This window comes from Manacus vitellinus, unplaced genomic scaffold, assembly GCF_001715985.3.
Source record: "Manacus vitellinus isolate BGI_N305 unplaced genomic scaffold, ASM171598v3 scaffold_14_pilon, whole genome shotgun sequence".
Taxonomy (NCBI): Eukaryota; Metazoa; Chordata; class Aves; order Passeriformes; family Pipridae; genus Manacus; species Manacus vitellinus.
The window spans coordinates 2,473,941-2,486,068 of NW_021939063.1; the positions used below are offsets into that span (position 1 = coordinate 2,473,941).

General features: G+C 41.0%; 1 protein-coding gene across 1 annotated transcript in view; it reads right to left on the reverse strand.

The window, feature by feature from the left end:
* The window catches only part of CNTN6 (contactin 6), a 75,453-nt gene that overhangs the window by 37,776 nt on the left and 25,549 nt on the right, over window positions 1–12,128 (reverse strand). The window contains exons 4-6 of the mRNA XM_029958251.1: window positions 11,592–11,694; window positions 3,583–3,767; window positions 556–692 (exon numbers count right to left, since the gene is read on the reverse strand). Of these exons, the coding sequence (XP_029814111.1) occupies window positions 556–692; window positions 3,583–3,767; window positions 11,592–11,694 (425 nt within the window). The remainder of the gene's footprint in view (window positions 1–555; window positions 693–3,582; window positions 3,768–11,591; window positions 11,695–12,128) is intronic.

Below are 12,128 nucleotides of genomic sequence, written 5' to 3' on the forward strand. Positions count from 1 at the left end.
GATTTTCAGAGCTGACTGATTAATTAAGTTTAGGGATTAGCACAGCATGGGAGCAGCCATACTGCAGGGGACCAAAGGTCCACCCAGCTACAGACTCAGAACAGAAACAGAAGAAAAGTGCAATTTAATGCTGATCATTTTGCAATTCCAGCTCTGAAAAGCTCTTCCAGTCCGTTGGCATCCTCCCAGTTCCCCAATTTACAGATTAAGTCTACAAATGTATTTAGTGTTTCTTCAGCCCTTCTTTCAGCAATTATAATTGATATTTTTAACCTACTGCCATATCTTGGAGCAATTAGATGCTCTGTAAGATAAATTACACCAAGAAACTGTTGTTTCTATCTAAACTACATCATACATTTGCAACAAAGATGAACTTCGAGAATCAAGGCTTTATGTTACAAAGAGTTTGTGCTATTACATTTATTTTGATATATTAATCCTCACCTACTTTTTGAAACTAAATTAATGTACTGTGAAATGAATTTTATGACTAAATCATGAAAAAATGGCAAAAAGATGAGGAAAAAGCCAAGAAGACAAGAGGAACCTTACCTCTGACACCAGGGGCTGTCCATTTTTTAACCAGCTGTAGGAAGGGTTTGGTTTTCCTTTTGCCTTACATTCCCAATATAAACTGTCATAGAGAGACAGAAAGGCATTTTGGATTTTTTTATCCCATTCAGGGGGTGCTGAAAAGAATATGCAAATCATTTTAAGCAGGAGAAAAGTGATTTTGCTTGAGGTATGTTGCCATTAATTAATGAACTGAGCAAGGCTAATTAATACCTGTCCAACACATTCTTATTATGCTACAAGTGAATTCTGCACAACAATTCCCTGGCATTAAATTTTAGGACAAGCTTGGGAAACTGTTAGAGGTCAAGTGACCGGGGGGAAGGGAGTTTGGTTAAGAAATTGTCCATTTTTTTGGCCAAAATTTACAGAAACAATGCTTTTAGATGTCTGAAATTCAGGATATTCTTGAGGTCCCTAATTTCTGAAAAACAAACTTTCTCTAAATGCACTTGAATATTTGCACCAGGAATATATCAAAATCTTTGGTCAGCAGGTAATAAAATCATAGATGGTAAAAATTACCTCCCTGTTTTGCCCACATACCTGAGACAGTGGGCTCAGAGCTTGAGTTCTCAGGCTGTAATTTACAGCACAGATACTACACAGAGGAATTAGGGCTACTCAGAGTAGAAAAACCCCTCCTGGACACTCGTGGAACACTGACATCAATCCACTGCAGTGTAAAAGAAATCACATCCCAGCTCTGTAAACACCCAAGAGCCCAGGACTGAGCTGAGCAGGGATTATCTCGAGGCAGGCTGACATTTAGAAGAGTTGTCAAGATAAAGGGGAATATGAGAGCCATGGAGAGTAATTAATATCCACTTAAATTTAGGGTAGATCAAAGCCACAGGGAAGGAGATGCATCCCTCTGCCTCTGGCACAAGTGGCTGGTGTGTTAACGTGCCATGAGAAGGTTTTGGTTGGGTTATGAAATCATAATACTGCAATCTCTATGTAAATAAATACATAAATATATACAGGCACACTTGTAGTTCTTACATAGAGTAGTTTAATTTTAGGAGGAGAATTATTATCCCTTGTGACCAGCAAAACCAGCCTCCCTCTGGAGCTTGGGAGGAGCTCCTGACTCTACCCCACAAAGTACCCTGAGATTTCCAACCCCAGGTTAATGCACTGCCAGTGAGCTGCTTCCCAGAGTGGGAAAGTATCTGGGAGAGGATCCCAGAATGGATTGGGTGGGAAGGACCTTAAAGATCATCTCATTCCACCCTCTGCCATGGGCAGGGACACCTTCCACTAGCCCAGGTTGCTCCAACCTGCCCTTGGACACTTCCAGGGATGGGGCAGCCACAGCTTCTCTGGGATCCTGTGCCAGGGCCTCCCCACCCTCACAGCCAAGAATTCCTTCCCAATATCCCCTCTAACCCTGCTCTCTGTCAGCTTGAAGCCATTTTCCCTTGTCCTGTCTCTCCATCTCTTGTCCCAAGTCCCTCTCCAGTTCTCTTTTTGCCCCTTTAGGTACTGGCAGGTTTATAAAGTACTATAAAGGTAGGGCTCTGGAAGGTTTTATAAGGTACTGTAAAGGGAGGGCTCACCATGCCTAACAATAATTTTAATTATATGTCTTTTTTATTGCTCTCAGAGCCCAAAGCACAGACTGGAGGCATCACATATGAAGCAGCAGAAAGTGTCCAGGAAAGGAACCCTATTTTTGGAGACAAGCTGCCTATGGAGGAAAAACACCCCAGCAGAGAAATGAAATCAATTATGTAGATAACACACCAGCCCACTCCTAAAAGGACAAAAAAAAATCTCGTGTAAAAGCTTCATGAGCCCTGTTTATGTATTTCGTAATGAGCAGCTATTAATTAATGTAGAAAGCACATTTAATAAGCACATTGTTTTAGATTGAATTAGCTGATCATAATTTTGTAATTGCCTGTGCTGTTCTCAATCACGTCCAGGTAATCCACTGAACTTCATTTTAATGGAACTGCTTGATGGGTGTTGGGAAAAAATTAGTGTGCAATGAGAGCAAAAATAACCCCTTAAAAGCCAAGAAATAATTAAATATTCACACAAGCAGCAGACTGTTCTACTCCTGGCATATATCTTGATATTAGCCATGGCTGCAGGAGGCTGGTGGCTTATCAGCAAAGCTGCATCTCTTCATTAAAAGAGATTTACTTTATAAAAAAAAAATAAAAAGAAAAATACTTGCCAAAGTCTTCTCAATGGATGTTAATTGTAGGCTCAGTCTCTCTTTCTGTGATTTTTCTTACTGCTATGTTTAATTTTTTTTTCTTTTTCCTTTGAAAGATTTATGAGGCAAAGGAAAAAAAAAATCTCAACTCTTATTGCTGTCAAAATATGTTGCTTTCCCTGGGTATTAACAATGGGACTAAAGAACATATAATTCACCTTGGCTCTGAGGGAGCAGCACGTGGGACTGTGATCACAGGAAATTAATGCACGTGGGAAGTGAAAAGGGGAGGGAGAACAGACTCCCAGGAATATTATTCTCTACTTTTGAAGGGAGAACTCTTTCCCAGATCTATTATTCTCTACTTTTAGCCAGCAGGAAGGAGAGGGAGGAATGGAATGAGTTTCTCCTGCTTTACCCTCATCTGTTTATGGAGCTGAGCTCCAATAGGAGGTGAAATGACCTTCCACTGCCAGGGATAAAACTCCTGAATCCTCCCCTGATCTGCATCTGGGGCAGCACAAATTCTGCTGCTGAGAGGGAATCTCTGCCTTTAATGTTCCATGTGAATGTACCAGGGATTCCTTCCTGCCTTTTATTAACCTTTCCAACTTCCTCATGGCACAGCCCACACTGCCAACCAGAGTTTTAATGCAAAATATCTTTATTTGCTGAGGCTGTAGCTCAGTGAAGGTCACTCCAAACAGTTTTTAATCAGCTTAACCTGTCCTGCATTTTACACCTCCAGTGAGGGGCTAATAGGACCTCATCTGCAAAACCCAACTGAACCCCACCCTGCTCTTTAAAAAGAACGAAAATAAAATTAATCTGCTTACCATAGACAAATAATTGACCTCTTGCAATGTTTATTCCTCGGCTGTTTCCTGCAACACACTCATAAGAACCTTCATCTTCCTGCTGAACATTGGGGATTTCAAGAACTCCTTTGGTTTTGTTGGGTTGAATTTTCTTTGTCAAGGAATTTCCATCGGACCTCCTCCAGCTAATACTTGGGACAGGGCTAAATAATTGTGTTTCATTAGGGAAAAACAGAGAACAGTGGTTACAGCAGAGAAAAAAGAATGTGAAAGCCTTCTTTGAGAGTAATAATATTTTTTAAAAGACGTAATTTCTGTTTCGAAGCATAATTCATAAGTCAGAGATGTTCTAACCTGTTCAATTTATTTAGGAGCACAAGTCCAACAGTGAGATGAAATGCACAGTAAATTCTATAATTTCTTCTTAGGCCAATTTGTATTTTCCCCTTGGGAACTTACTGAGGGCTCAAACCTTCTTTTAAACTCTGTGACACCGAAGGAACAACTTTACAAGCCAAAGGAACCAGCACAGAGGCACTGAATTATTGACTGGTTCTCACAGCAAACTAATTCCCTGCAGCATTAGAGGTATTTTCACTCCCCAAAATAGGAAGTACTGGCCAAGAATTCAAAGGATCTAAAAATAACAATAAATCTGAGTGAGAAGAGGAAAGCACAAGACACTGAGGCTGAGAGGAGATAGAGACAAAAGGGAATATTTATTTTTTCATGGTTTTTTTTAGCTTTCTATCATTTTCATTTATATTTGGATTAATGCATCCTGTAAAACAACGAACCATAGTGAAGTTTGAAGGCAGTTATAAATATTTCCTGGATTTCTGGTAATATCCCAAACCATCCAAGCCTCACTTTCATGATCTATTACGTCACCAAAACCGCTTTAAAATATTAACAGTCTCGGATTTCACAGTTTCTGTTTCTGCAAACGGAACTAAGTTGCTTTTTCTAACAACTTAGATTTTGAACAGCTTTTTCCAGAGGCTTTGGCTAATTACTGACTTCTTTTCCTTTGGAATAACATGAACAGTGATGGCAAACACAACTTTCATGGAGATTAAAAGTCCTTGTGACCAGTCTCCAAGGTCTCTGCCTGCAGTGCTGACTTACAAAGGATTTGTTCCTTTTTAGCAGAGACTGTAACAGCTCACACCTTAAATTATTTAAATTCAAATCCTTGCTTGTTGGACAAAGAAATCAAGTCACAGATATAGAATGGATTAATTATTTAGTATTTCAGTAAGTTTGGGCCTGATTTGTGCCTTTGGAGTTGGTGTGGCTGTGATTTAACCCAAAGCAAGAACCAGAATTTGGGAGAAATGTGAGTGCTCAGCAAATGCCAGGGATTGAACAGCTGGGCAGGTGTTAACGGAGTAACTGCAGATGTCAAATCAACAGAAATATATCTGTATGGATCCCTATATGTATGGATAACTCTCATGTACATGCACACACATGTTCTGACTTATATCATCTCAACAATTTACTACAAGTGAGAGTGGGACATGTCAGGCACCATTAACCAGTGAAAGAACTGGGAAGAAGAACTGAGATTTTATTCTTCTCTTCCCCATTTTGGTTCAAGACCTGAAGAGTTGTTTAAATTTCAGTTCTTTCTGGCCAAGAGCTGTTGTTATTACCACCTTTATTAATTGCCCTTTACTGGGAGACCAAAAGCTATTTCAGATGCAAACTTGTCCAGACTAATGTTGCATGACATTATTCATGCAGAATTTTTTGTAAAGCGAGTTAGTTATTTATAAAGCAAGATACCTTTAGTTATTTAAAAGGAGCACAGCTCCAGACTAGGTCTATCTCATGATTGTCATGCTCCAGGCAGGAAAAATAGCCAGAGGAGCTTTTGCAGCCTTGTGTTGGATTGATACAGACTGTTGATGACATGAAGAGGAGCATGGCTGGCTTTTCAAATCCTCCTGCATATTAAACAGTGGGTGAGCAGCTCCTGGAGAACTTCAGAATGCCAGAAGCATTTAACTACTTCCTCTAAAGGCATCTCTTCTGGATTTTAATTTTTTTTTTTTTTTTTTGTATAAAGGAAGCTAACAGCCACACAGGAGAAGAAAACAATAATTAGATGCATTCATACATTCTCTGCTACCTGAAAGTTCTTCATCTCACTGTTTCATGTTCTCTCAGCCCTTTGTTTTCTCTCAGCTCTGACTATTCATAAACGAGGGGAGTCTGTGCTGACACCAAGGCCAGAGGCAGCGCTTGGTGGGAAAAGGCCCTTTCTGTCAACTTGTCAAGTCAGGTTTAGCAAGGTCTGAGCTGAAGGCACTGTCCTGTTTTCCTTATCCACGCCACAGACTTATAATGACATCCTTGGGGATGTTTCAAGGTGAGCTGGGCTCTTTGGCTCGTTTTTGGCCGAACACGCCGGTGTTTGAAAGGCGCTCTCTCTGAATTTCAGCTGCAGCAGGAGGCCAGGAAACCCTCAGTTTGGTTCATCACCTTGGCTGTGTCTAAAGGCACAGTTGCAATAAATAATTATCAGCTCTTTGCTGTCCTACCAGGCAGCCTGGCCCTGAGTGCCCCAAGTTTATCAGGAGAAGGAAGTTGTGGGTCAGGGCAGCAGCTCCTCATCTGCCCGAGCTCCAGGTTAAAGGGGCAGTGTGGGAGCGTCCCCAGCTCAGCCACTGCCACCACCCATGGCAAGGACCTTCTCTACAGGTCTTTTCTTCCTTGATACCTCGTTATCACACACTTCCCAGCATCTTCAGTCAGTGTATTTTGCAGAAATCAGGCTTTTGGGGTTGGTTTCACCTTTTTCTGATGCTCCTTCACATTTTTATAACCAAATTTCTTTTTCACATCTCTTATTCCAGATCATGTGAAACCTTTCAAGGTAAAAAAAAAAAATCCAAAAAACCACCAAACCAACAAACCTCTGAATTTCCATTTAAAATTTAGATTGACTACACTGGGTTTTGGAACAACTGATCTATTTAGAAGTTGATGCTTTAAGAAGTGAAACTGTCCTTCAGGTGTAGGTAAATATATATTAAAAAAATAGTTCAATAAATATAGCCTTGTGGTTTTTGTCGGATTATGCTCCACAATCATTTGCTTTGAAGACCAGGGTCTGACACTGCAACACAGACCAATATCTTCTCATGCAGATTTGGGGCGTTCCCGCCACTGGTGGGTCTTTTTTTTCTTTAGTCACTACCAATAACCAGATTAAAACAAATAACTGTTTGGGGCTAAAAAGTTTTGGAATATATAAAGAAACAATGGATGCACTTCTCAAATTTATTACACTTCATAGCCAAAGTCTGGCTTTCACCTGAGTAAATAAGAAAACAGCTCATAAATATGAGAATGTCTTTGTACATAAATCTGCAGTTTGTTGGAAACCTTCAGAGCATCTAGGAGGACTAATTTAATTTATATTCCACCATACAGGCAGCAGAATCACGAAACCATAAGTTACTAACTCGGAGAGAAAAGGAGATGGAAAATATTTTGTGGTTGGTGACAAGTGTTGTCAGAGTGAACACGGAATTAATTTGTCTGCAGCATTAGAGCCCACGGTGATGAAGGTGCCACCTTTTTGCAGCCAGATGATGCATTGAGACTGTGCCTCATCCTTTGTCCTGTGCATCTGGGGGCCCTTCAAAACGAAATTAAATCTACAGTTTCAGTAATGAAGCCCATGGTTTGTCAGACAAATGAGACAAAGCTGAGGTTTGAAAGCTGCTCTGGCGTCTGCAGCGCTGCTGGCACGGGGAAGGATTGGGATCCAAGGAGCACTGTGATTAGAACACTCAATTTTGAATTATTTTCATGTTTTAGCTGGGAAACAGCAAAGTTTTCTGAGACCTGGTGTTGTGGCTCATCCTCCTGGAGGCACAAGTTACTCACCCCAACTATGTGAGAGAGGATCTGCTGAGCCCTGAAAACACAAACCTTCAGGCGTTAGTTTTATGTGGGATGAAAGCAGCAAACTTCACTTGTGTTGGCAAAAGTCCTTCACACAGATATGATTTTCAAATCCTGTAATAGATCCTTTTATAACTTCCTACACAAACAACTTGAGAATACCCCAGAGGTGAAGCCTGGTCTTTTTATGTAAATTTAGTAAAGATGGTTATTGGAACCCCCCTGTAGCTCTGTGATTATCTCCTTGTAACAACAACCACTAGAAAAACCCTGCCATGAATACATTTAGAGGAATAAGTGGGGCCTTCCCATGAAAAATGAATATTCTGGGTTGAAAGAAATTTTGTTTTATGTTATTCACATATGCTTTTTACAACCTTAGCTGGCAACAGCCCATCTGCAGGGATTTTGAACAGATTACTTCCCTACCTTCGAGAGGAGAATGAAGGAAAACATAAACCACAGACAGAGTTTAATAAATCTGTGCACCAGACATGGAAAGTACTGTGCTTTTTTTCATTGCAGGAACTGTTCTTATTTGTGCAACGGAAAAAAAAAAAAAGTTATTTTGGGAGAAATCTACTGATAGAAGCACAGGAACTCAACTGAACATAATTCTTTCCATGGTGCTCAATCCCCTGAAAGACACAGGGAACAATAATTTGGATATATGGCATGATTAATGCAGCTTGATCCAAAGTAGGACTTTTAATACTGGCATAATATTAAACACTGTCAACATAATGAATATTGGTGCAGAACACAAAGTCTCATCTCTTCTATTAAACTGCCACAGGCTGCAGGATTCGAAATAGTGAAGCCACTATTTCATATTTCAGTTTTCCCTCTTTTAAAGAATTGACTGCAAGAGGCATTTGTTTGCTTGTTTAGGTCATCTGATAGTTGCACTCTAATTAGAGAATTTTTTACCCAATTGTATTTCCATCCCAGTGAGGACTAATTTACTTTGCAAAATCTTCCCTTCTATATTTGTGGTGCCTGTTCTAAAAAATCAGGTTCAGAGGCAAGAAGTGGCCCAAGCACATTTGGGATCCATCCCTCCAAACCCTCATCCCAGGGATAAATACTGAGTCTTTAACCCTTTTATACTTATTTCCCTCAAAACAAGAGTTTATGGGGCTGATTTGTGAAAATCAGGAATGACATTTTAATGTAAAATGCAAAAAGATCTTTGTGGAATGTCCCTGCCCCAGGGTACCCCACGGCCAGGCTGAAGGAGACTTTGAGTTCCTTCAGGGGAAAAAAGAAATAAGGCATCTTTAAGGTGTTTTAAACCGAGTTTTAAACTCTGGCCTCTTGTACCTGCATTTTAAACGTGGAAGTGCCTTTTGAGCAGAGTCCAATAGGTGTGATTTGCTGTTCCATATAGAAAAGAGATGCTATTTCTCTAAATACCGTAAAACTACTCGCATTTAAGACTTTTGGAGCCCAAAGCCCCAGCGGGTTGTCTATAATCTGCCTTTAACGTGAAAGATTTCTGTTATTCACGGAACACAGGGAGCAGCAGCCACAGCATTGTCTGAACCACCGGACTAACAGTGGGAATATAGAAAATTATGGATAATGGGAAAGCAGTTCTGAAACCTGAGTGAGATAATAACCCTCAGTGCTCGTGGCAGATCAGAGGTACAGCTCAACAAATGCTGGGCTGAATTGATTTTAACATAAACAGACAATAGCAGGGACCAGTTTTAGTGGAATTTCAGCATCCAAAGGTGCTGCTGCGTTTGGATGGGTCTGACTGTGACTGCAAACAGCTGGAGGCAGGAAACTTCCAGCTTTTCACAATGCCACTAATCACCTACATACCTGGAGAAATCTCTCCTTGTCTAATAAGTTAAGAGCATTTCACCTGCAATCTGTTCCTCTTGCTTGATTCACACAGAAATGCTTTATTTAAAAATAAAGCTTTATTTAAAAATAAAGCCTTTTGCACACGTCGATGTGTTGGTGCAAATGTGGTTCAAGGCTGTGTTCAGGGAGAAAAAAAAAGCAGGAAAAGAGAAAAAATACTTTTCTATATGAGACAGACAAATAACAAAATATAAAATCCAAGAGAAGTTCTCCAGTGATGCCACTAAAGAGCCTCTGCTCACAAACAGCCCCCCAAACACACGGTGCACATCAGCCTTGGATAAAGAGTTTGTGGATGATGGATTTTGGCCCATGGATCACTGGTGTTTAGGCAGTAGAACTCCAGGGAAGTATGGCAGCACTGTTTGCAGCAGTGAAGAAGAAAAATATATATAAGAAGAATAAAAAATACTCTAAGGCTGCATTAACCCTCTCAGGCATTCCATTTCTAAGCACTGCACAGAAAATACTGTGCTCCCTGAGGGATCTCATTGTCTATGTGTCCTCACAGTTCACTTTTTTGTCCTTAAGATGTTCTTAAAATGGTAAAATCTGTGCATCATATTAACATGATCCGTCTTTACCCCTTCAATAAGGTATCACTGTTTTGTACATCTCATTTACTCTGTTTTTTAAACACTTTTCTGCAGCCAATGTCTCATTGTTCCCTGCTTCCCATGCAACAGATGGGAATATGAAATGACAACTTGAAATGTAAAGCCTGCACGGACTAAAACACAATTAAGGAGGTATTTAAAGAGAAGTAGTTTGACAGTATTTGGAAAAGAAAATCAGCTTCAGCAGGAGTGCTCCAGTCTGGTACTTGTTTTGGGCCAAAAAATGCACATACCTTTAATAAAAATTAGCTGTAAAATTAGTTTATATAGAAATCTCATCTGAAAGGCGAGGCCATTTCGATCTTATTAACTTTTTATTTGCTTTATTTTTCTCCTTCCCAGCGTAGGTTCCAGAGGAACGTTTGATTAATTTGTGCTGTCTGCAAGTCAGGCTTTTAACCTCTGGGAAAGCTCTAAACACTTTAAAAGCTCACAGCCTTAAAAGGGATTGTCAAAGTGAACTTAAACTAAATAGAGGTCAACAATCTGAGGGTTGTTTTGGCTTTTCCAGGGAAAAGGGATGTTCACTGGAAAGACTGGTTTTGGTGGGCTGGTTCCACTGATTCAGTTCACCACCTGCTCCTTGAACACAGGGAATGGGGAGAGTAGGATGAGTAAACTTGGAAAAATACTGCAAGGAAAGTGGGTCAGTAGAAGGAAAGGCTGCTGTTAGAGCTTCCCAGAGCTCCTCAGCTCCACTGTGGAGACAAGGGTGCCTGAAGGATCTGTTGGATCCATCCTGCAGAGTCCACGTGCTCTTGAAACATAACCTGCTTCCCTAAATTTAATTGTGAGCAATGAGTGAGTCCAGAGGAGGCTCCAGGATGATCAGAGGGCTGGAGCAGCTCTGCTGGCAGGGAAGGCTGGGAGAGCTGGGATTGTCCAGCCTGGAGAAGAGAAGCTTCAGGGTGAGCTAATTGTGGCCTTCCAGGACCTGAAGGAGCCAACAAGAAGGATGGAGAAAAACTGCTTACAAGGGCCTGGAGGGACAGGACAAAGGGGAATGGCTTCAGATTGACAGGGAGTGAGTTTAGATGGGATATTGGGAAGGAATTCTGCCCTGTGAGGGTGGGGAGGCCCTGGCACAGGTTGCCCAGAGAAGCTGTGTTCAAGGCCAGGTTGGAGCAACCTGGGCTAGTGGAAGGTGTCCCTGCCCATGGCAGGGGGTGAAACAAGATCATCCTTAAGGTCCCTTCTGATCCAAACCTCTCTATCATTCTATGATGTCACACAAACAGAAAGAAATCCTATTTTGCTGTATATCAGGTGTGACTGTGCAGTCGCACTGAAAGCTGTCACCTGGAGTCAGGTCTCATCTCAGAGTTAAAACTGCTCTCAAGGAATATAATCTTTGTTCTGGTTTCCCTCCCCTTCCCACACCTCCTCCCCCTGCTTCAGGCTGCAATCCAGTGAGCTGCAGTTACAGTGCAGTTTTCTTTCTCATTTCCTTGCCAACACATTGCACAGAAACCATCAAACCAAGGTTAAAAAAATAAGTTTCACGGAGTCGCACTCTGACCAAAAAAATTCTAAGGGGCAAATTCAAGAAAGCCAATATTTCTCCTTGTAGGAGAGTGTCAAACCCCCCATTTTAATAAAAGAGCAAACTCTTACTTTCCAAGGGCAAAGCATTCCAGCCTGACGGACGAGCCCTTCGCCGCGTACGTTGTTTCTGGAAAACGGACTTCAATCTTTGGTTCGTACTCCCCCATCACACCTGTTGAACATCAAAACATCTCACTCCAGTTGAACCCCAGACCTGTCTAGCACAACAGAATTTCGGTGTAAAAGAAAGGGGTGGCATTAATCACGTCAGAGCCTCACGTTCCACCCATGGCAATCGGCACAGGACGGAGCAGATTGAACCTTCCGGGTGGAATTCAACCCCATGCTGGAAACTTCTGGGAAATCTGTGAGTTCCCTACATTTAGGAGTTGAGGAACATGACTTTATACAAGTAAAAAAAAATTTGGTGTATATATATATACACATGTAAAAGAATTTAGTGATTAGTGTTTCAGAGATAATTTAGAGTTCACATCTCTTGCCAAGAGGTGTTAACAAACAATGCCTTTAACCTTAGTTACTGCTCAGGACAATAAATAGATTCTGGGTGCAAGAGAACTACAGAATTCTCAGTCCAAAATACTT